Source organism: Tauraco erythrolophus, chromosome W, assembly GCF_009769465.1.
Source record: "Tauraco erythrolophus isolate bTauEry1 chromosome W, bTauEry1.pri, whole genome shotgun sequence".
NCBI classification, from domain to species: Eukaryota; Metazoa; Chordata; class Aves; order Musophagiformes; family Musophagidae; genus Tauraco; species Tauraco erythrolophus.
The window spans coordinates 9122261-9148137 of record NC_141497.1 but is presented as its reverse complement, the minus strand read 5'-3'; the positions used below and the strand labels follow the sequence as shown (position 1 = coordinate 9148137).

Below are 25877 nucleotides of genomic sequence, written 5' to 3'. Positions count from 1 at the left end.
TTTCCTAATATCCAATCTGAATCTACCTCCCTCTATTTTAAAACCATTACCCCTTGTCCTATCACAACAGGCCCTCCTGAACAGCCTCTCCCCATCTTTCTCCCAGCTTATCCTTGGTAGCTGGGAGCAACCCTGAGGATGGCTGCGTGAGGTGCGAGCAGGTTGATGACCTGCTAAGCCGGGTGGCGCAGCTCCAGGATGAAGTGCTGGAGCTCAGGGAGGAGGTGAGCAGGTTAAGAATAATTAGGGAAAGCGAGAGGGAAATTGACAGCTGCCATAATCTGGTTGTGGCAGAGCAGAAAGAAGTGGAGAGGGTAAAGGGGATCAGGGAATGTGAGGAATTAGGGGACAAGGAGCAATGGCACAAGGTCCCTGCTCGGCGTGGCAAGCGCAATGGAATAGCAATTCCCTTGCCCCCCCAGGTGTCCTTATGCAACAGGTACAGTGCTCTGCAAGGGGAACTAGATGACAGGGAGGGTGATGGCTGTCCCTGCTTGGAGGTGTCTCCAAAGCCGGATCAGACTGCCATCGGTATTAAAACCTCATCAAAAGAAGAAAACATAGACGAGGGCCCACGCAGAGGGTTGCCTAAGGGGAGTCAGTCTGCTCCACGACTTCTGACTGCCCCTGTTAAAAGAAAAAGGAGGGTAATTGTCATAGGTGATTCCCTTCTGAAGGGAACAGAGGGGCCAATATGTCGACCAGACCCAACCCACAGGGAAGTCTGCTGCCTCCCTGGGGCCCGCGTCAGGGACGTCACTAGGAAACTCCCTGGTCTGGTACGGCCCTCTGATTATTATCCATTACTGGTATTGCAAGTTGGTAGTGATGAGCTAACAGAGAGAAGTCCAAAGGCCATCAAAAGGGACTTCAGGGCATTGGGGCGATTGGTCGAAGGGTCAGGAGCCCAGGTAGTGTTTTCTTCAATCCCTTTAGTGGCAGGAAAGAACATAGAGAGGAACAGAAAATCAGATTTGATTAACAGATGGCTCAGAGGCTGGTGCCACCGACGGAAATTTGGTTTCTTTGATCATGGGGAGGCTTTCCCTGAACCAGGTCTGATGGTACCGGATGGAACATGCCTTTCTCAGAGGGGAACCAGGGTCTTAGCTCAAAAGCTGGCAGGGCTTTAAACTAGATTTGAAGGGGGAGGGGGGGAATATCAAGAATGATAAAGATATGCTGGAAGTACCTGTAGAACAGAAGAAGGGAATTCCAGCCGCTCCAGCCAAGAAGTCAGATTCATACCGCTGTCAGCATGGCACCAGTGCCAGCACCGAGGGTCCAGAGGCTGAGGAAGGATCGCAGGTATGTTCAAACGAACTTACACTGCCATCCAAGAGAACCCCTGTCGCTCCAGCCAGCGAGTCGGCTTTGTCGGAGGCCCAGCTGAAGTGTATGTACACCAACGCACGCAGCATGGGAAATAAACAGGATGAGCTGGAGATGCGTGCACATGAGCAGGGCTACGACCTTATTGGCATCACGGAGACGTGGTGGGACGACTCCTATGACTGGAGTGTCAACATGGAGGGGTATAAGCTTTTTAGAAAGGACAGGAAGGGGAGACGAGGAGGGGGTGTCGCTCTCTATGTCAGCAACCGGCTGGAGTGCGTGGAGCTTCGCCTGGGGTCAGAGGAGGAGCTGACAGAGAGCTTATTGGTCAAGATTAGAGGACGGGGACGGATAGGGGATGTTACGGTAGGGGTCTGTTACAGGCCACCTGGCCAGGAGGACAGAGCAGATGAGGCGCTTTATAGCCAGATAGGAGCAGCCTCGCGGTCACAAGCCCTGGTCCTCATGGGGGACTTCAACCACCCTGACATCTGTTGGAGAGACAATACGGCAGGGCACAGGCAGTCCAGGAGGTTCCTGGAATGCGTGGATGACAACTTCCTCCTGCAGGTGATAGAGGAGCCGACAAGGAGGGGTGCCATGCTCGACCTTGTGCTCACCAACAGGGAGGGACTGGTGGGTGATGTGAAACTTAAGGACAGCCTTGGCTGCAGTGACCACGACACGGTGGAGTTCAAGATCCATGGGGCAGCAAGGAAACCATTCAGCAAACTCTGTACCCTAGACTTCAAGAAGGCGGACTTCGGCCTCTTCAAGGACTTGATGGGCAAAGTGCCGTGGGAGGCGGCCCTGGAGGGACGAGGGGCCCAGGAAAGTTGGTCCACATTCAAGGAGCACCTCCTCCAAGCTCAGCAGAGGTGCATCCCGATGAAGAACAAGTCGGGCAAAAAGACCAGGAGGCCTGCGTGGATGAGCAAGGAGCTCCTGGACCAACTGAAAATGAAGAGGTTAGCCTACAGAGGGTGGAAGCGGAGACAGATAGCCTGGGAGGAATACATAGAAGCTGTACGAGTGACCAGGGATCAAGTGAGGAAGGCTAAAGCCCTGAAGGAATTGAATTTGGCAAGGGATATAAAAAGCAATATGAAATGCTTCTATAGGTATGTAGGGGACAAAAGGAAGTCCAAGGAGAATGTAGGCCCCCTCCGGAAGGATACTGGTGTTCTGGTCACCCGGGACATAGAGAAGGCTGAGGTACTCAATGAATTTTTTGCCTCAGTCTTCACTGATAAAGCCTCTTGTCTTACCACCCAAGCTGTGGAAAGAACTAGCAGGGACTGTGAGGATGAACCACCGCCCACTGTACTTGAAGAGCAGGTTCGGGAACATCTGAGGAACTTGAAGGTGCACAAGTCCATGGGACCTGATGAGATCCATCCGCGGGTCCTGAAGGAACTGGCGGATGAAGTTGCCAAGCCACTGGCCATTGTATTTGAGAAGTCGTGGCGGTCTGGCGAGGTCCCCGAAGACTGGAAGAGAGGGAACATAACCCCCATTTTTAAAAAGGGGAACAAGGAGGACCCGGGCAACTACAGGCCGGTCAGCCTCACCTCTGTGCCTGGCAAGGTCATGGAGCAGATTCTCCTGGGAACCATGCTAAGGCACATGGAGAGCAAGGAGGTGGTGGGTGACAGCCAACATGGCTTCACCAAAGGCAGATCGTGCCTGACCAACTTGGTGGCCTTTTATGATGGGGTGACAACATCGGTGGACAAGGGTCGACCAACGGATGTCATCTACCTGGACTTGTGCAAAGCTTTTGACACTGTCCCGCACGACATTCTTCTCTCTAAACTAGAGAGGCATGGGTTTGATGGATGGACCACTCGGTGGATAAGGAATTGGCTCAATGGTCGTACTCAGAGAGTAGTGGTCAACGGCTCGATGTCCATGTGGAGACCGGTCACGAGTGGCGTCCCTCAGGGGTCCGTGTTGGGCCCGGCCCTCTTCAACATCTTTGTCGGTGACGTGGACAGTGGCATGGAGTGCACCCTCAGCAAGTTCGCCGATGACACCAAGCTGTGTGGTGCCGTCGACACGCTGGAAGGGAGGGATGCCATCCAGAGGGACCTCGACAGGCTGGAGAGGTGGGCCCGTACCAACCTCATGAAGTTTAACCCGGCCAAATGCAAGGTCCTACATCTGGGTCATGGCAATCCCAGGCACAAATACAGACTGGGCGGAGAATGGATCGTGAGCAGCCCTGAGGAGAAGGACTTGGGAGTACTGGTGGATGAGAAGCTCAATATGAGCCGGCAATGTGCTCTTGCGGCCCAGAAGGCCAACCACATCCTGGGCTGCATCAAGAGGAGCGTGGCCAGCAGGTCGAGGGAGGTGATTCTCCCCCTCTACTCTGCCCTCGTGAGACCTCACCTGGAGTATTGCGTCCAGTTCTGGAGTCCCCAACATAAGAAGGACATCGACCAGTTGGAGAGGGTCCAGAGGAGGGCCACGAAGATGATAAGAGGGCTGGAGCACCTTTCCTATGAGGACAGGCTGAAAGAGTTGGGGCTGTTCAGCCTGGAGAAGAGGAGACTCCGGGGTGACCTTATAGCGGTCTTCCAGTACCTCAAGGGGGCCTACAAGAAAGATGGGGAGAGGCTGTTCAGGAGGGCCAGTTGTGATAGGACAAGGGGTAATGGTTTTAAAATAGAGGGAGGTAGATTCAGGCTGGATATTAGGAAAAAATTTTTTACCATGAGAGTTGGAGAACACTGGAACAGGTTGCCCAGAGAGGTGGTGGATGCTCCATCCCTGGAGACGTTCAAGGCCCGGTTGGATGAGGCCCTGAGCAACCTGATGTAGTTGGAGATATCCCTGTTCCTTGCAGGGGGGTTGGACTAGATGACCTTTGAAGGTCCCTTCCAGCCCTAACGATTCTATGATTCTATGATTCTTGTAGGCCCCCTTGAGGTACTGGAAGACCACTATAAGGTCACCCCGGAGCCTCCTCTTCTCCAGGCTGAACAGCCCCAACTCTTTCAGCCTGTCCTCATAGGAAAGGTGCTCCAGCCCTCTTATCATCTTCGTGGCCCTCCTCTGCACCCTCTCCAATTGGTCCATGTCCTTCTTATGTTGGGGGCTCCAGAACTGGACGCAGTACTCCAGGTGAGGTCTCACGAGGGCAGAGTAGAGGGGGAGAATCACCTCCCTCGACCTGCTGGCCACGCTCCTCTTGATGCAGCCCAGGATGTGGTTGGCCTTCTGGGCTGCAAGAGCACATTGCCGGCTCATATTGAGCTTCTCGTCCACCAGTACTCCCAAGTCCTTCTCCTCAGGGCTGCTCTCGATCCATTCTCCGCCCAGTCTGTATTTGTGCCTGGGATTGCCATGACCCAGATGTAGGACCTTGCATTTGGCCTGGTTGAACTTCATGAGGTTGGTACGGGCCCACCTCTCCAGCCTGTCGAGGTCCCTCTGGATGGCATCCCTCCCTTCCAGCGTGTCAACGGCACCACACAGCTTGGTGTCATTGGTGAACTTGCTGAGGGTGCACTCCATGCCACTGTCCATGTCACCGACAAAGATGTTGAAGAGGGCCGGGCCCAACACGGACCCCTGAGGGACGCCACTCGTGACCGGTCTCCACTTGGACATCGAGCCGTTGACCACTACTCTCTGAGTGCGGCCATTGAGCCAATTCCTTATCCACCGAGTGGTCCATCCATCAAACCCATGCCTCTCTAGTTTAGAGAGAACAATGTCGTGCGGGACAGTGTCAAAAGCTTTGCACAAGTCCAGGTAGATGATATCTGTTGGTCGACCCTTGTCCACCGATGCTGTCACCCCATCATAAAAGGCCACCAAGTTGGTCAGGCACCATCTGCCTTTGGTGAAGCCATGTTGGCTGTCACCCACCACCTCCTTGCTCTCCATGTGCCTTAGCATGGTTCCCAGGAGAATCTGCTCCATGACCTTGTCAGGCACAGAGGTGAGGCTGACCGGCCTGTAGTTGCCTGGGTCCTCCTTGTTCCCCTTTTTAAAAATGGGGGTTATGTTCCCTCTCTTCCAGTCATCGGGGACCTCGCCAGACCGCCACGACTTCTCAAATACAATGGCCAGTGGCTTGGCAACTTCATCCACCGGTTCCTTCAGGACCCGCGGATGGATCTCATCAGGTCCCACGGACTTGTGCACCTTCAAGTTCCTCAGATGTTCCCGAACCTGCTCTTCAAGTACAGTGGGCGGTGGTTCATCCTCACAGTCCCTGCTAGTTCTTTCCACAGCTTGGGTGGTAAGACAAGAGGCTTTATCAGTGAAGACTGAGGCAAAAAAGTCATTGAGTAACTCAGCCTTCTCTATGTCCCAGGTAACCAGAGCACCAGTATCCTTCCGGAGGGGGCCTACATTCTCCTTGGACTTCCTTTTGTCCCCTACATACCTAAAGAAGCATTTCTTATTGCTTTTTATATCCCTTGCCAAATTCAATTCCTTCAGGGCTTTAGCCTTCCTCACCTGATCCCTGGTCACTCGTACAGCTTCTCTGTATTCCTCCCAGGCTATCTGTCCTCCGCTTCCACCCTCTATAGGCTATCCTCTTCATTTTCAGTTGGTCCAGGAGCTCCTTGCTCATCCACGCGGGCTTCCTGGTCTTTTTGCCCGACTTGTTCTTCATCAGGATGCACCTCTGCTGAGCTTGGAGGAGGTGCTCCTTGAATGTGGACCAACTTTCCTGGGCCCCTCGTCCCTCCAGGGCCGCCTCCCACGGCACTTTGCCCATCAGGTCTTTGAAGAGGCCGAAGTCCGCCTTCTTGATGTCTAGGGCACAGAGCTTGCTGTATAGTTTCCTTGCTGCCCCATGGATCTTGAACTCCACTGTGTCATGGTCACTGCAGCCAAGGCTGTCCTTAAGTTTCACATCGCCCACCAGTCCCTCCCTGTTGGTGAGCACAAGGTCGAGCATGGCACCCCTCCTTGTCGGCTTCTCTATCACCTGCAGGAGGAAGTTGTCGTCCACGCATTCCAGGAACCTCCTGGACTGCCTGTGCCCTGCCGTATTGTCTCTCCAACAGATGTCAGGGTGGTTGAAGTCCCCCATGAGGACCAGGGCTTGTGACCGCGAGGCTGCTCCTATCTGGCTATAAAGCGCCTCATCTGCTCTGTCCTCCTGGCCAGGTGGCCTGTAACAGACCCCTACCGTAACATCCCCTATCCGTCCCCGTCCTCTAATCTTGACCCATAAGCTCTCTGTCAGCTCCTCCTCCGACCCCAGGCGAAGCTCCACGCACTCCAGCCGGTTGCTGACGTAGAGAGCGACACCCCCTCCTCATCTCCCCTTCCTGTCCTTTTTAAAAAGCTTATACCCCTCCATGTTGACACTCCAGTCATAGGAGTCGTCCCACCACGTCTCCGTGATGCCAATTCACTTCTCATTTTGTTCAGAGTGCATGGACACTACCAGCAGACTGCTTTTTCACTACAGCAATACCAAAGCCCAGTCACTTACAGAAGAATGGAAGTGGACATTGCACTACCTTGTTTGTTAAGTATACGGTGATGGCATTGTCCATTATTAATTCAAAGTGACACATGTAGCAGTGAGGTTAACACACCTTTCATGTGTCCTAGACGCTTGTGTTATAGAAGTTTCCTATTTCTCCAAGAATCATGGATTATGGGCTGACAAAACACTCCTGGCCCAGTGTGAAACAAAAATATTTTCTATGAGATGAACTTAAAGCTATGAGGAAGTAAATAAATTTGAAGTCATGGCACATACACCAATTTCTCTTGTAGATGGCCTGAAGTTGAAGACAACTGGGGTAATGGACCTTGCAGATACAGAAGATTTGATACTTCTTACACTGGTCAAGCTGTCTAAATTAAGAATGAGTCAATACCTATGCATGGGTTTTTACAACCAGACAGAAATGGCAGCACTTTCTGAATGATATAGAAGGGAAGCTACCCAGACACTTAAAAACTATCCACCTGTCTCTGAATATGTAATAATTCTTGGACCAAAACCAGTGCAATAAAAGATAATATTCTTCATTGGAGGCTGCAAAAAGACTTGTACTCTAGAGACAAGTCACAAGTATCCACTTATCAAGGCTAAAATGATGAGAGAAAGGGATCCAATATTTATAGTATCCAGCAGAAACTCCAGGAAAATTCTTTATGTCAGCTGTATCCACTTAAGGAAAGCCACATGGCACTCTCTGGAGATGGGGAGGAACAGAAAGAGACATGGTATTTGCTTCTAAGTTCTACACCATTGCAATAGGCTAGCCCAAACACCTCTGATAAGAGCAGCCTCAATTTGAAGGCAAAACCCCTGCAGAACACTGTTGGCAGGCATTTTACTGAAGATTTTCCGTCAAGAAAATCTTGAGTCACTATTGTTACAAACACTAAATGATAGGGAAATAAGCATGGAAGGTACTGTACTAATTACACTAACATTTACTGAAACTCTGGGGAAGGAAGGGCTCCCGTGTCTTCATTTCTGCCTCCAGCCAAAGTGATAAAAAAGAGCCAATAACAAATCATCTGGAAGACTCTGTTCAATGGGAGATTAACGTCAGCAAATCATATTAGTGCCAGATACTGGTTAAACTAGGCTTGCAAAATAAGGTAAAGCAAATGTAGGAGAGATGTGGCTCTGATACCCTTAAACCCTCAGTATCATTTAGAACAACAGTGTCAAGATCCCATTTTTGTCAAAGATTTTTTGACCTGCACTGGCAACTGATAGTGTTAAGGAAGAACTATTTATTCGATTGATTTATGAATGCAGACTGGAGTTTTTTTACTTGGAGCCAGGTTCAGTAGCTGGCAACAGTTTTACAGAGGCTCTGGAATGTTTCAACATGATTGGGCTGGAGCAGAGAAATGAAACAAAACTAGGACAGCATAGAAGTATGTATTTTCGGAAATGAACGCTGTATATTGATTCTGAGTGATCAGCACTGGGAGTCTTCACTGATGCAGAGAACTATATATTCCAATGCAGACAGTACCTCAGTGAAATCTAATGACAGTCCAATCACCTTTCTGAGAAGGTATTAGTTTCCTTAACATGTTATGTCTGCATTTCTTAGCATGTGTAAGATTTTTCCAATAATTAACATACACTACATAGGAGTCCCTGGATAAAGCACAGTCCTCCCAGACAGCATATGACAGGAACATCATCTTCAGAGGTCACTGCTCTCCAGAGGTATCACAAAGGTTAACTATCATTTTGAGAGAACTTTTTATTTTTCCCAACATGAAAAAGGAAATCAATATTTTAGATTAGTTTGTAAAACTTAACAAAATACAAGTAAATGTAAAGTTAAAGCTATTAAGTATAGCTACACTGACCTCTATACTACACCTCTAGCAAGGCTCCAACAGCATGACTAAGAATCTAGCAAGCTCTCAATCCTTAATTGGGATATCATGCCCCAGTACCATAATGATCTTAAATATTCTTGTAACCTATATAAATACTATAAAGTTTTGGCACTAAAATAAAAAAATAGATAAGCACACTGAAGTATGACTAATAAGATGTTAAAAGATTATTTTCAGCATAGAATAAAGTGACAAGTAACTTACCTAACAACTCTTGTTCTCATTGTGGTATTAGCTGGCCACTTGTTTTGAACAGACTTCTGCAAGCATCCATAAATATATCTCAACGTCCTGTAAAAATAATAGCTAATCAATAATTTCATTTAAAAACTTCACTGAATAAAAAAAGCTGGTCAGAAAGGATCTAGTCCAACCTCCTGCTTAATGCAGAACTATCAATGCTAAGTTTATAATTCAGACATAAGCTTTAAATTAATTTAAAATCTGCTATGACCATCCATTTACAAATGGCAAAGAAAGTTCTTGACTAATACACTATCCTATTTGTGCAGGTAAAATTATGATTATTCACATATGCATTAAATGGTTTATAATATTTTTTTTTCCTATTTCTTAGGTAGTGTTTCCTTTTAAAAAATTTTTTAAAAAAGATGGCTTTGTGGCTTTTTTTTCTTGTTTATTTTTTCCACTTTTTAACTGAATTAATAACAATTTGTGTATCCATAAATACAGGTTAGGTGTTTAAAAGTAGTTAAGTAATAGTCCTCTCCTATCAAAAAATAGGAGCACTCGTGTATTTCAGAAAATGTTAAGAGACACACCATATACTTAAAATATATACTTAAAAGAATGAAGCTTTTAATGGTAACCTTGCCATCACTGACACAAAAGAAACTTCTGTGCTATTCTGCCATTCTGTAGTGGGTTGACCCCAGCCAGCAGCTAAGCCCCCACCTAGTTGCTTGCTCACTCCCCCTCAGCAGGATAGGGGAGAGAATCAGAAGGGCAAAAGCAAGAAAAACTCATGGGTCGACATAAAGACAGTTTAATAGGTGAAGTGAAGCTGCACATGCAAGCAAAGCAAAATAAGGAATTCATTCACTACTTCCCATCGGCAGGCAGATTTCCAGCCACTCCTGAGAAAGCAGGGCCTCATCACATATAACAGTTACTTGGGAAGACAAATGTCATAAACTTGAACAGCCCCCTTCCTCCTCCTTTCCCCCAGCTTTTATTGCTGAGCAGACATCCTATGATATGGAATATCCCTTTGGTCAGTTGGGGTCAGCTGTTCTGGTTGTGTGCCCTCCCAACCTCTTCCGCACCCCCAGTCTATTCAACTTAAATATATACAATTATCTGCTAACTAGTACTGTCATCTACCTCTTTGTGAAGATAATATATCGATATTTTTTTTTTTTTCTTATTTCCCTGACCCCTTGGATCAAGTAGCTTCTCCCTCAAAGAAAAGCATATGTGCGAGTCAAAAGCTTTTGTGCTGTACTGGGTTCGCGCGGCAAGATTTTGGTAGCGGGGGGCTACAGTGGTGGCTTCTGTGAAAAGCTGCTAGAAGCTTCCCCCATGTCCGATAGAGCCAATGGCAGCCAGCTCCAAGATGGACCCACCACTGACCAAGGCCAATCCAATCAATGGCAGTGGTAGTGCCTCTATGATATTTAAGAAGGGGGAAAAAAACTGCTGCGCAACAGCAGCCAGAGGAGAGGAGTGAGAATATGTGAGAGAAATGACTCTGCAGACACCAAGGTCAGTGAAGAAGGAGAGGGAGGAGGTGCTCCAGGCACTGGAGCAGAGATTCCCCTGCAGCCTGTGGTGAAGACCATGGAGACTCAGGCTGTCCCCCTGCAATCCATGGAGGTCCAAGGTGGAGCAGATATCCACATTGCAGCCCATGGAAGACTCCACACCAGAGCACATGGATACGCCTGAAGGAGTTGGGACCCCGTGGAGAGCCTGCACTGGAGCAGGTTCCTGGCAGGACCTGTGACCTTGTGGAGAGAGGAGCCCACACTGGAGCAGATTTGCTGGCATTACTTGTGACCCCATGGGGGACTCACACTGGAGCAGTTCATGAAGAACTGCAGCCTGTGTGAAAGACCCATGTTGGAGCAGGGGAAGAGCACGAGGAGGAAGGAGCGGCAGAGATATGTGATGAACTGACCACAACCCTTATTCCCCATCACCCTGCGCCGCTCAGGGGGAAGAAGTAGAGAAAACTGAGAGTGAAGTTGAGCCTGGGAAGAAGGGAGAGGTGGGGGGAAGGTATTTTAAGATTTGCTTTATTTCTCATTATCCTACTCTGATTTTGATTGGCAATAAATTAAATTCATTTCCCCAAGTTGAGTGTTTTGCCCGTGATGGTAATTGCTGAGTGATCTCCCTGTCCTTATCTCGACCCACATGCCTTTCGTTATATTTTCTCTCCCCTGTCCAGCTGAGCAGGGGGAATGATAGAGCAGCTTGGTGGGCACCTGGCATCCAGCTAAGATCAATTGACCACATGTGCAAAAAGCACAATTCATTCAAGTGCTATTTTTTTTTTCTCTGTACATATAACTGCCCTAAAGAAACTAGTCTTAGGACTGATTAGTATAAGATAAAGCAATAAGAACACTATTTTACAGTGCAATGTAAATAACAAACAGAAATTTTCAAGTACAAATTTGAACAGAAGAGTGCAAACTTACGGAGGCAGTATCTCTGCAGCCATGATATTTTCTCCACCAATTCTGAAAGTATACTTAATAGATGTGCCAAATTAGTGTTTACATCTTCATTTTTTTCTAATTTTGAGGGATTTAACTAAAACCAAAAGGGAAAAAATATTAAGTTTCTTCTCTTAAATAGAACTACATATATAATTTGATAATATTACACACTGAATACTATTTCAAAATAAATTAAATATTCTACTGCTGTACAAATCTCAGACTTTTACAGAACTTACAAATCTGCTTCAAGGGCTAGCCAGGAAACTAATGTGAAAAAGCAATGTTTTTAAGTTCTAGTGCACTATGCTTTTAACAGCAGACATTTAACACTATCCATAATGACCCATCTTTTTTAAACTACGTATATTTTCATATCTTTTAATTCAGTCTTCAGAGGACATCCCCCTCTTTCCATAATTAAGTTCAAGTGAAATAGATGTTAGGAGGGTCCTTTAAGAAAGAAAGATAGGATCTAACACAAGCAGTTAATGTAAGGGAGCTTTAAAATGAAACTAAGTTCAGATATTGACTTTTGACTTCTAGTATATCTGGAGCTTACCATAAGTTATTTAGGGTAGATAACTCAGTAACTGCTACAAAAGAACCTACAATTGCTAAAGAATAAATACATAATTTAAAGAAATTTGAGTTAAAAAACTTATTGAAAAATGATGCTGTGAACATTGTTCAAGTTAACATTTAGAAAAAAAACTCATAATCAGTTCAGTCCCAGTATTGAAAATATTTCTGAAGGATTAATAAATACTTCCAAAGCAAACAATCAGTAGATCATCATTTCAACAAATCAAAATTTTTCAAAAAACATAGTTCAAGGTATCACCTCACAGGACTGCTTGCTCTCCATTATCTTTAATATACTGTCTTTCAGTGCATGGTGAACAAAACGTGTTGCTGTGGCTTTCATATATTGCTCCATAAGTGTACTTGCTAAAGTGGTGGCACGAAACAAAGTAGCAGCTTCATCTGAAAAAAAATAAAGCGAAATAAGAAAGAAATTTTTCACTCTGAGGGTGGTGAAGCACTGGAACAGGTTGCCCAGAGAAGTTGTAGATGCCCCATCCCTGGAAGTGTTCAAGGCCAGGTTGGATGAGGCTTTGGGCAACCTGGTGTAGTGGAGGGTTTTCCTGCCCATGACAGGGGGTTTGGAACTAGATGATCTTTGAGGTCCCTTCCAACCCAAACCATTCTATGATTCTATGAAAAGTTGGGAAAGGAGACAACAAAAGCAGAGGAAAAATATGGTTCGTTCACAGTTCGATATATGATGTAATTAAGGGAGGAGACAGAAACAAAGACATGGGGGCCCTTCCCTCCCCAGAGTTTCAGTAAATGTTAGTGTAATTAGTACAATACCTTCCATGCTTATTTCCCTGTCGTTCAGTGTTCGTAACAATAGTGACTCAAGCTTTTCATGAAGAAAAATCTTCAATAAAATGCCAGCCAACAGTGTTCTATCCTGTCCACAAACGTGTGATAAGGCATAGACTACATGCATCTCTTTCTGGAGTATGAGCTGAAAGAAAACCGGAATAGTGTTCAGAAACTTGTCCTAGCAAAACAGTCACTACAAATACTACTTAGCAATGTCTATTAGTGTTATTGAAATCTCTCCCAAACAGAGAAAGTGAATTTTGACAGAAAAACTGAGGAAACAAAATTAATACCTCTTTAAACTCACTGTACTCCTCTTCTGGCATGATCTTCTCCATAGAATATCGTGCTCGAACACGCAAAGATCCTGGCTCAATACCCTTCAGTGGTATATGAGAACTGAGTTGAAACCACTCATCTGTTGCATGTCCTTTCTGTAATCGGCTTAATTGGCAACGCATAAACACTTTAGGAAAAAGCATTGTTAAGTAGGTTATCTCCAGCAAAATAGTACTGAATAAAAAAAGTTGTTTTCAGCACATCATCTTGTTTCAGCAAATGAGTACTAAAAAAAATAATCAAAATTTGTACCATCAAATGTATTGACAGATTCTCTCTTAGATGGTTTAACAGACTCCTGAAAACTGAAGCTGAAATATAAAGCATGCTGTAAATAATGTATACACACAGAAATTAACAAAGTTTCTTTTTAACACCCAATAGGGGAAAAAGCTCACCTCTCCTCCAGCTACCTAGCAAACCTAGACAGCAATCAGAAAATTAAAACAGGTAAAGTGATTAGAATTCCTTGTCGTCTTTCGAAGTCTTGGGCTCATACCTCCATCAGGTCTACTCTTGAACCACATTGTTATTACTTTTAGTATTTACTATTAGCATTGCTACATCTTTCTCAAATGTTGCCAGATGTATTCTTTAATATTTTGGAATTCCCAGGTATGCAAGCTATATAAAAAAGCATTTCCAGACAGCTTACTGCCCAAATAATGACAAAAGTCAACCAAGAATGACAAAATCATTAATTCACCTTTTTGTGGTTTTGATACCTTAAAACTACTAAGCAATGACCTGCACCAGCCTATTCAAATGTAATTGAAAGTCTAGTCTGACAGCTGACTAGCAAGCTGCAGCGGTCATACCACCGACCGTTCCAAAATAAGCACATGCCCTCCTGAACTGAGTTACTTCACACAGAAAGGGCTCAGATGCTTGCAGAGACACCATTCTACCTATGATACACCCCAAGTTCCAAGAGGAGATATACAGATTCAGTTTCACATTTAGCCTGTCAGACTGCCTGGAACTTACAAGCAAACATCCTTTTTCTGCAACTCTCAATTAAATCTACTTTTAATCAAGTCTCTCACATTTAAACAAAACACCCCCCCCTAAAACCAAAACACAATTGAAACCACCATCACATACTTGATTTTTCAATTTCTACAAAACCTATGAACAGTTCTAGTAGGACTTTCCACTGAACTGATTCAGCAATATGTTGGGACATCATTTGCATAATCAGATAATGGAACATAACAACATCACATTTCTAATACAGACTTCATATCCTTTAGAACTGATGAATTTATAAGGTAACACATTCAAGTCAGTCAAGTAGTGGGTAAACAAATTCATCATCATCTGCTACTTATCACAAGTGTGGATCGGACTGTCTTTAGACCAGATAATCAATTGATTTTCCCAAAATATTTCTTCTGAGCAAAGTTCTCATGTCCTCAACCAAGCAATGTGCTTCTTTATTGTTTTGCTTGTGCATATAAGGCATATATATCTCATTGACAGGAACAGTGAGATACAGGATTCAGAATCATAGAATGGTTCGGGTTGGAAGGGACCTCAAAGATCATCTAGTTCCAACCCCTCTGCCATGGGCAGGAAAACCCTCCACTACACCAAGTTGCTCAAGCCTCATCCAACCTGGCCTTGAACATTTCCAGGGATGGGGCATCCACAGCTTCCCAGGGCAACCTGTTCCACTGCCTCACCACCCTCAGAGTGAAGAATTTCTTCCTAATATTTAATTGAAATCTGCCCTCTTTCAGTTAAATACCATTGCTCCTTGTCCTATCACTACATGCCCTTGTAAAAGTCCCTCTCCAGCTTTCCTGTAGGCCCCCTTTAAGTATTGGAAGGCTGCTATAAGATCACCCCAGAGCCGTCTCTTCTCCAGGTTGAACAACCCCAACTCTCTCAGCCTGTCTTCACAGAAGATGTGCTCCAGCCCTCGCATCATCTTTGTGACCCTCCTCTGGACCCACTCGAGCAGCTCCATGTCCTTCTTGTGTTGGGGGCCTCAGAGCTGAGCACAGTATTCCAGGTGGGGTCTCACGAGAGCAGAGTAGAGGGGCAGAATCACCTCCCTCAATCTGCTGGCCATGCATTAATTTTTCTCATGATTATACAGTAGCACTTCCTAGTGATAATATAAATCTTGCTTTGATCTTAAAGTTCGAAAAAGAAATATCAATATATGGACTGCAGGATACTTGTTATTGTAATTTATATTCAAAGACCTTTAAAGGAACACTTTCTACTACTTAGAAACATATATTGAACCATTAGGCTATATTATGAACTTAAGTTACAGTGAAGCCTTTGTTGAAACCAATCAGTTGTTGAAAATGCCTGTATTGGGTCTGGCAAGGGTGGAGTTAACTTTCCCATAGCAGCCCTCATAGTGCTGTGCTCTGTATTTGTAGCTAGAACTTGTTGATAACAAACCAGTTTTGGTTACTGCTGAGCAGTGCTCACACAGCATCAAGGGCTATTTCCCAACCCACTCCTCAAAGCCCAGCAGGCTGGGGGTGAGCAAGAGGTTGGAAGGAGACATAGCCAGAACAGCTGACTCAAACTGACCAAAGGGCTATTCCATACCATATGAAGTCTGCTCAGCAATAAAAGCTAAGAGAAAGGAGGAGGAGAGGGTTCATTCATTATTAAGGTGTTTTGTCTTCCAAAGCAACCGCTATGCATACTGAGGCCCTACTTCCCAGGAAGTGACTGGACATTGCTTGCTGATGGGAAGTAGAGAGTAAATCTTTTTTTTTTTCCTTTGCTTTCGTGTGCGGCCTTTGCTTTTCTTTATTAAACTGCCTTTATCTCAATCCACGAGTTTTTCATCTTATTTTCTCCCCCTATCCCACTGAGGATGGGGATTGAGTGGGTCTTGGTGGGCACCTGGTGGCCAGTCAAGGTCAACCCACCACAAATACTAAAAAAAATAGCCTTCATACTTGTATCATTTTGGTACTTAGTTTTGTGTGTTACTATGGAAGAAAAAGCAGTGAAATCAATATCAGATTTTTGAGCCCTCAATCTGCTTTATATGACAGGAAAAACAAGCAGGAAAGTTGACTTAATGGGTTAATTGGGAAGATGAGCCTCACATTACTCCCACTTCAGAGCAATCCTCATTTAATAAGTGCGGCTATAAAGGAGAAATGTTCAGAAAGGTAACCAACCTTGCTTTGGAGAGGTTAAAGTTTTAGGCAACACAGCACACAGGCAAGTTGGATAAGTTCTCTTTTAAGAGAACTTATGAACTCTTTTCATAAGATGAAAAGAGAAGACTTTGAGGGGACCTAATAGCTGCCTTCCAATACCTGAAGGGAACCTACAGGAAGGCTGGGGAGGGACTTTTTACAAGAGTGTCCACTGATAGGACAAGGGGAAATGGGTTTAAGATGAAGGAGAACAGATTTAGATTAGATCTTAGGAAGAAATTCTTCAGTACGAGGGTGGTGAGACTTTGGAATAGATTGCCCAGAGAGGTTGTGGTTGCCCCCCTCCCTGGAGGTGTTCAAGGCCAGGTTGGACAGAGCCTTGAGTAGCCTGATCTAGTTGAGAGGCACCCCGGCCCATGACAGGGAGGTTGGATTAGATGATCTCTAAGGTCCCTTCCAGACTAATGCGATTCTATGATTCTTTTAGCTCAGTTTTTCCCCCCCATATACTTCAAATATTTAATAGGGATGGGGATGTAGGCAGAGATGCTTGTTAATTCAATTTGATATGGTCTAATCCTTATCACAAATGAAAGGACTGTTAGGTTACACTCCAAGAGTCTACCTAACCATAATCAAGTAACATCGCCAATCCTCTTAACCTAGATAAGGAAGCCATCTATAACCTTCTACCAGTTGGATACATCTAAAGGTAGCACAATCTCCTTAATCTGGACAGAAAGAAGGAAACTACAAAACACTTCAAAAAAAGTTATCCAACTACTCCATTCATGAATTATCCTTTCAAAGGTTCTTTTACTAACCAAAGCTTTAGCTCAGATAAAGAATTTTCTGGCTCAAATGAATAGAACTGTGCAAGAACAAGGTCATAACTGCAATTACGGAGACGTGGTAGGATGAATCCTATGACTGGAGTGTCACAATAGAAGGGTACAGGCTCTTTAGGAAGGATAGGCAGGGGAGAAGAGGAGGAGGGGCTGCCCTCTATGTCAAAGACCAGCTAAAGTGCATGGATCTGCACCTGGGGACAGATGAGGTCCCAACTGAGAGCTTATGGGTTAGGATTAAAGGCAGAGCAGGGACAGGGGACAGAGTAGTAGGGGTCTACTACAGACCACCTGACCAGGAATATCGAGTGGATGAGGCCCTCCACAGACAGAAAGGAGCTGCCTCATGTTCACAAACCCTGGTCCTCATGGGGGACTTCAACCACCCTGATATCTGTTGGAAGGACAACACAACAAGGCATAGGCAATCCAGGAGGTTCCTGGAATGCATGGATGATAACTGCCTCCTCCAAATGGTAAAGGAACCAACGAGGAGAGGTGCTTTGCTGGACCTTGATCTCACCAACAAAGAAGGGCTGATGGGGAACATGATGCTCAAGGAGAGCCTTGGCTGCAGCAACCATGAAATGGTGGAAATCAAGATACTTAGGGAAGCAAGGAGGGTGCACAGCAGGCTCACTACCCTGGATTTCAGGAGAGGAGACTTGGCCTCTTCAGGGATCTGCTCGCTAGAGTACAATGGTGTCGCAACAAGACGGCTTCAGCTCCAAAGCAGGCCAATGCACCTCCAGCACTCAGGAAGGAAATGCCCTGTTTTCAGGGGGAAACACTCCACCTTCTAGGAGGAAATGCCCCACCTTAATTAATTACAAATCATGTGGTTCACCAGATGAGTCAAGGCTATTGGTCACTTGACCATCACCTCCCAGAGTGATTGACTGAATGCTACAGCACCTGTTTCAAAACAACTTTCCCAGCGTAACAAGCTACAGGTGTTTCTCAGCCAGCCTGCACGGGAAAGAACTTTCACAGTATGCTGCAGCAGCTGGAAAACTTCTCCACAAGTCCTCTTTTTTGTTTAAGACCAATTTAAGGTGGGCAGAGAGATTCTCCAGCAATGCCATGGGAGATATATCTAGCAAACCCAGTTATACATTCCATCATTAATTATAAATAGCCTTAAGGGCTCAACGATTCTGACTCCATAAGAGACTTAAAGTTCAATCTCTACTTGTAGAAGGTCCAGGCTGATGGCCGACATTTCTGATATTATCTCCATCAGAAGGATCATTTGATTGATGATCCACATTCTGGCCATCATTGAAGGTTGCCTTGGAGGTTGCCTGTTTTGCTTCTGGTGCTGCAGGTCAGGGCGAACGCATCTTGCAGGTAGCCATCGTACCCAGTATCTGTGGAAACGCAAGCATACCCACAACCCCAAGCAATAAGCTCATACGGGCCTTCCCACATCTTAGTGAGTAGGTCCCGTACCCAGACTTTTGCTCGAGGCAGGTGTCTTGCCTGAAGACTGCAATGAGAGAAAATGATTCAAAATAACAGGATTATTTGAATTTGGTGGCACTGTAAGATGGTTAATTGTATATAACGCTTTTTCTAGTCGACTCTGTGGGGTTTCTCCATGCATTCCCCCTTTTGTTTATCTAAAACATGCTTCAAAGTGCCATGACCACGTTCAACAATGCTTGGCCAGTAGGAGAAAGCAGAACACCCAGAAGTATGATTCACACCCATAGGTGTAAACACTGCCGCGTCTTCTGTGAGACATAGGCCAGGCCATTGTCGGTTTTCACAGAAAAAGGTACACCCAAGATTCACAAAGCAAGTTTCCAATGGGCAATGACATCGTGACCTTCCTCCCCAGTATGAGCAGACGCCCACATAGCTGAGGAGAAAGTGTCAATAACACGTGCACATACTTAAATCTGCCAAATTCAGGAACATGCGTTACATCCGTCTGCCAAAGCTGCAGGGCCTTTAGGCCTCTGGGGTTTACCCCCGATGGCAGAGGTGCAGCAAGTCCGTGGCAGTCAGCGCAAGCGCTGACAATGTCCCAAGCCTCAGTGGGCGTTAAGTGGAACTGCTTCTGCAGGGTATGCGCACTTTGATGGAAAAACTATGCGATGCCTTGGCTTGTGCAATTTTATCAGGCTGAGGTGCTACCCAAGCAGGGTTAGCTAGCATGTCAGCCCTGGCATTGCTTCTGTTATAAAACCTGGCAAATTAGTATGACTATGAATATGCAGAATATAATATGGGTTGAACTCGAGCTTGAATTGCACACCATAAAGTTTTTAATAGAGAAAACAGAGCCGCATTATTTACTTCTTTCAGAAGCGAACAATCTAAGCGTTGGGTTATATCTGCTACATAAGCAGAATCAGTGACCAAATTCAAAGGTACCTGCGAGAACCACTGAAAGCCATGGCAACAGCCCTCAGTTCAACCAACTGGGCTGAGCCTGACTCATGGCCTTCCAGCCCTGCCACTCAGATTCCTCCTTCCAGGTAACAATAGCTTTCCAGACCCATTGGTGAAGACAGTGGGTCCTTGCACTGGCACCCGACTATTTTTGGCCGCAAGATAAAGCTTGTTGATTTTGCCAATTGCAGTAATTTATGGCTGGACAGATGATAAGCAATCTGTCCCGAAATGTTTTGCAGTGCACTTTGCAGAGGAGCACTGTTAGTAAGGCTCCACCTCAAAGTGTTCCTGCTGTACTGGAGAACAATTGTCGCAGGATCCGCTGCCATTAATTGCAAACACTGTTGGCGGCATTTGATTATCAGACAAGCGATCATTCAAACAATGTGGGTGTGTCTTTTTTGGCTGATGTGGCAAAAAGACCCATTCCAGAATATGCAAAGGGTCAGGCCACTGTTTATTCCACTGGCCAATGATATCTGTAGGATGAAAATCTGGAGTGGTAATGAAAACAGTGATACCAGTGGAGGGATCCACTCGATAAACCTGACGAGCAGAAACAGCCTGTTGAACCTCCTCCAGCACTTGCTGTGCTTCAGGAGTCTTTTCCGAGGTGAATTCAACTCGGGGTCCCCCTTTAAAATATTAAAGAGCAGAGAAAGCTGTGCCGTGGTTAGCCCTAGATAAGAACGTAACCAATTGATGATACCCAGGAATTTCTGACATCATTCAAGGTCTTAATAGAACCTGAGAATTGCACCTCTTGGTGTTGTATAGTTTGATCCAGAATTTTGACTCCTAAATATCTCCAAGGAGGATGCTGTTGAACTTTCTCCGGAGCCACTTGCAACCCATAAGAATGCAGAGCACGAGCAGCCGAGGCTGTATCCTCAGCTCCGTCCTGGGTGGATGCTGCCACCAGGATATCATCCATGTAATGGTAGCAGTATGCCTCAGGAAACTGCTTACGACTCCGGACAAAGCTTGAGCAACATACCATTGGCAGACAGTTGGGCTGTTCTTCATGTCTTGAGGTAGGACCTTCCATTGATACCTCTTTGCAGTTCAGCATTATTAACTGCAAGCACGGTAAAGGCAAATTTTGGCTTGTCATCAGGGTGTAAAGGAATAGTGAAAAAGCAATCCTTCAAATCAGATCAGGATTTCCCCCCTGCTGGAATGGTGGGTGAGGGCATACCAGGCTGCAATGCCCCCATACTTTCCATCACTGTATTGATTTTCCGAGATCCTGCAACAATCTCCATTTTCCTGTTTTTTCTTAATTACAAAACAGGAGTATTCCAGGGACTAGTGGAAGGCTCAAGGTGTCCCTGTTGTAATTGTTCCTGAACTAACTGATGAAGGGCAACTAACCTCTTTGGTAGCGGCCACTGGGGTTGCCAGATGGATTTGCTTACTAGCCCCGCAAAGGCAGCATAGGATACTCTGCGCCCTTCAGTACAGTGGCCCCCATCAAAAATCTGTCCCAATCCGTACCCCCCAAGCCGCCAATACATCCCGCCCCAGAGGTTAAGCAGAACTGCAGTGACATAGGGCCGAACTGTAGCTGTTTGCCCCTCTGCATTTTTCACCACCACAGGTCTTTTGCTTAAATAGCTCTGTGGGTTCCCCCAACCCTGCAATGGCTGACCCCACAGGGGCTAAAGGCCACGTAGGAGGCACACAGAGAAGGAGATGAGTGTCACATCAGTGCCTGCGTCATCAAGCCTTGGAACTGAATCTTGGACGGCTGGGCATTTGGCAGGATTAGGGTACACATCATCTGCGGCTTTTGGCTAGAGATATCTGCACTCCAGAAGACCTTTGGAAGTCCCGTAGATCCAAAGCCACCATCTGCACGACTTCGTTGTTCTGTCCTGGGAACACACGACGACTTGAAAGGCACAAGTTGAGCAATTGAGTCTTTTCAGGAATAGTGACGGGAGGGTGGGTGTAGAAACCATGGCACAAATCTGGCCTGTAAAGTCAGCATCAATACTCCTGGGTGTACAAAGATCCCTTAAGTGGTGACACTAGATCTTCCCACCAGCATGCACTCAGTCCCTGTCCTAGGGCCCAATGCATCCAAGGGAACCTTATAAACACCAACAGGATTCTATGATGACTGTTGATGCGGTGTGCACATCCACCCCAGCTGATCCCTGGGTGCTGGCTCTAAGCTGGCTGAGTAGGCCTGTGTCAGTGCCATGCCCTGGGGAATATTTGTGTTTGAGCGCACATCCCCTTTGCGCTCCTGGTCAAGTATCCCAAACCGTCAAGGGTCGACCATTGGCATGGTATGTAGCTTCGCAGTATTTTGCAAAATGGCCTGGCCTATCGCATCTCTCGCAGCGAGCAGCTCTCCTGTTGTCCTTATTTTTCCTCTTTTGTCCGGTCTGTTTCTGCTTGCTCTCACTCTTAGGTTGCCTTTTTAGTCCCGATCAGAATTTTTGATTTGAATAGGCCCCAGAACTGCAGCCAGAGCGATTTATGATCCTCAGATCCTACCTTAGAGCAGCTTCAACCATCTCTGTTAGTGTGGGTTCCCCTGGCAAAGCATCTATGATCTTTCTACACTCATCATTGGCATTATCTCTCACTAGTTGTCTGCACAATAGCTGCCTCAGGGTCTCATCTTTGACCTGCTTCTCGAGGGCTGCAGCAATCTTTTTCACGAAAGATAAAAGTGCTCTTTCTGTCCTTGAGATATTTCCACTATCATGTTTTAGGAGCAGCCATGTCCATGCCTTTTAATAGGGCTCCCATACCAATCTTCTGAGCCTGCTCAAGGACCTGAGGATGCCAGGGTAGCTTGAAGATCAGGATCAGAGAAAGCATTAGCTCCCATAAGAGCATCTGCTGGAACTCCATATCAGATCAGTTGGAGGTAGTTGCATATTCCCAGCTGCAGCTCTTTCAGCCATCCTTCTCCAATTGGCCTCAAAAACTGAATATTGTACAGGTTGAAATAATACCTGACCTAAATGCTTATATCATGGAGAGCAAGTCAGTATTCAGCACTCTAATAATTTGCATGAATTGAGGAGAACCTAGCCCATATGTGCCACTTGGGACTGTAGATCTGAGCCACTCTCCAACAGATAACTCAGGTCAGTCTGACAAACATGAAGTTAGGAAGAGCTTTCTGCACAGGAAAGGCTTGGATAACATCCTCTGTGGGTTCACTACTTCCTTGAACAACCTGCTCAGGTCCCTTTTATATTCAGGCATGCCAACTTTCTCTATTAAATCTAGTCCCCAGAGCCCACCTCTTGACTGCTTCCCAAAACCATTTTGAATTTTCGGACGCACAGTCACCTTACATTCTGGAAGCGTCCAAGGACGGTTGTGGGCCAGCTGTGTTACTGGTTGCCGGCATCTGACTGCCGCCACAGTCTCCTGCAGTGTAGTAAGCGTGTCTGTAGGGACACTGCTTACATCGTCGGGTAGAAGTATGTCCGATGGTCTCACAGATGAGAAGGTTGGCAAGGTACAGCGCCGGCCAGCAGGCAGTGTAGTGGCGGAGGCTGTGGACATTGCGGAGCTACGCACGGCAATGGCAGCTTGCGGCACACCATTGCCACCAGGGCTGCCAGCACCACGCTCAGTGCCACTTCCAGGGCTGTTGCCGGGCCGGTTGGCACAGCCAGCCCAGGTCGTCCTGGCGCAAGTCCAGCAGTAGCAGCCTGCCACACCCTCCGTCAGTACCACAATTGCTGTGACATTTCTTGCAAGACTGCCATAACTAGTGTGTCAAGAAATTCACCATTGGTGGTTGCACCGTCTGCACCTGTACTGGAGAATGCCCGGATGCTGGTGCATGTGCCGGATAGCCAAGCCCTATGGGCAATGGCACAGGACACGAAGGTGCCAGAAACGGAACCACAGAACACCAGGCACTATGGTCACACCCAGGAACAGCGTGAACGGTCCTTGTGGCGCCGCCAGGGCCGATTGTGCAGCAGCAAGCATGGGTGCCTGGCCCGGTTGAGGAGCGAATGGCGGAGCCATAGGAAGGACAGACCCCCCTGTAGTAGCTAAAGTAACTGGCTGTACAGGTAGCTGTAGCACAGAGGAGAAAGGGCAGGCCACTGGGGCAAAGGGTGAGGGATCTCTCTAATCCCATAGAGAGGGGTAGGATCCCCATGCAGTTCCCACAACTCTCTCAGTCTCTGAGGGCAGTGGAAACGCAGCAGGTACCCTGCCTGTGCTGTCCAGAGTCAGCATCCCATCAGATAACTCATCGTCCCCTTCAGAACCTTCATCCGCAGATTCATCAGCCCATAATTCTTTTCCTTTTCTTCCCTGCTGTCCATTTCTGCATTATGTCATGCAGGATCCCCCATGTAAGTAGCACGTCAACTACACTCTTATCTCCAAACACAACTCCATGTATTAACTTATCCCCTAGCAGTTTCCAGGCTTCTGGGCTAAAACAGTGTTAGATCCACTGGACATTCATGTCCTGCCACCCAAATTAACAATTCATAAAGAGTTTACCACTTATATCAGCTCCTGCATCCATTATCACAGATTTGAAAGCAAAAAACATCATGCTCTCTTTCATGGAGTTTTGCCCCATCTTTTTAGTCTAAGTTCTGTCCCTGGAGCCCCAGGATGGAGTGCACATACCTTCTGACTTCAGTTGCAGTCAGATCACATTAAGGTCACCAAAAGTCACAAGGAGAAAGCTTCAGCTCCAAGCAGACCAATGTACCTCCAGCACTCAGAAAGAAAGCACCCTGCTTTTAGGAAAAAACAGCCCTCCTCCTAAACGGTAATGCCCCACCTTAAATAATTATTTATCCACAAATCACGTGGATCACCAGATGAGTCAAGGCTATTGTCGCTTGACCATCCACCTCCCAGAGTGATTAGCTGAATGCTACAACACCTGTTTCAAACAACTTTACCATGTAACAAGCTACAGGTGTTTCTCAGCTAGCCTGCATGGGGAAAGAACTTTCACAGTATGCTGCAGCAGCTGGAAAATTTCTCCACACAATGGGATGAAGCCCTGAAGGAAGAGGAGCACAAGCAAGCTGGTTTATATTTAGGATCACCGCCTCCAAGGTCAGGAGCGGTACATCCTAACAAAGAGAAAGTCAGGTAGGAACACCAGGAGGCCTGTATGGAGGAACAAGGAGCTCCTGGACCAACTCGGACACAAAGGAAGGCCTACAGAGGGTGGAAACAAGTAGGTAGCCTGGGAAGATACAGAAAGATTGTCCCAGCAACTAGAGATCAGTTAGGAAAGCTAAAGCCCGATAGAGTTAAATCTGGCCAGGGGCATCAAGGGTAACAAGAAAACTTCTATAGGTATATCAGTGATAAAAAGAGATCTAGGGAAAATGTGGGCCCTCTCAGGAAGGAAATGGGGGACCTGGCTACCTGGGATATGGAGAAGGCTGAGGTGCTCAATGACTTCTTTGCCTCAGTCTTCACTGGCAAGAGCTCCAGCTGCACAGCCCAAGCCACAGAAGGCAAAGGTAGGGACTGTGAGAATGAAGAACCACCCACTAAAGAATCTAAAGAACCTGAAGGTGGACAAGACCATAGAACCAATGAGGTCATCCACACGTCCTGAGGGAACTGGCAGATGAAGTTGCTAAGCCACTATCCATCATATTTCAGAAGTCGTGGCAATCTGGTGAAGTTCCCAATGACTGGAAAAGGGGAACATAGCCCCCATTTTAAAAAGGAAAGACCCAGGACCTACAGCCATCAGTCTCACCTCTGTGCCCGGCAAGATCATGGAGCAGATCCTCCTGGCGACTATGCTAAGGCACATGGAAAAGGAGGTGATTGGTGACAGCCAACATGGCTTCACTAAGGCAAATCCTGCCTGACTAATTTGGTGACCTTCTATGATGAAGTTACAGCATTGATGGATAGAGGAAGAGTAACTGACATCATCTACCTGGACTTATCCAAAGCATTTGATACTGTCCCACAACGACATCCTTGTCTCTAAACTGGAAAGACATGGTTTTGATGGATGGACCACTCGGTGGATAAGGAATTGGCTGGATGGTTTCACTCAAAGAGTTGTGGTCAACAGCTCAATGTCCAAGTTGAGGCCAGTGATGAGTGGTGTTCCTCAGGGGTCAGTACTGGGGGCCAGTGCTATTTAACATCTTTGTTGGAGACATGGACAGTGGGATTGAGTGCACCCTCAGCAAGTTTGCAGATGACACCAAGTTGTGTGGTGTTGTGGACACGCTGGAGGGAACGGATGCCATCCAGAGGGACCTTGACAGGCTGGAGAGGTGGGCCCGTACCAACCTCATGAAGTTCAACCAGGCCAAGTGCAAGGTCCTGCACGTGGGTCGGGGCAATCCCAAGCACAAGTACAGGCTGGGCGG

General features: G+C 46.4%; 1 protein-coding gene across 1 annotated transcript in view; it reads right to left on the bottom strand.

The window, feature by feature from the left end:
* LOC147526202 (ras GTPase-activating protein 1-like) overlaps nt 1–25877 on the bottom strand; it is a 179984-nt gene that overhangs the window by 28933 nt on the left and 125174 nt on the right. Inside the window, 6 exon segments of the mRNA XM_086630192.1 lie at nt 8902–8988; nt 11364–11388; nt 11391–11478; nt 12229–12371; nt 12762–12921; nt 13073–13245. Coding sequence (XP_086486318.1) covers nt 8902–8988; nt 11364–11388; nt 11391–11478; nt 12229–12371; nt 12762–12921; nt 13073–13245 — 676 coding nt within the window.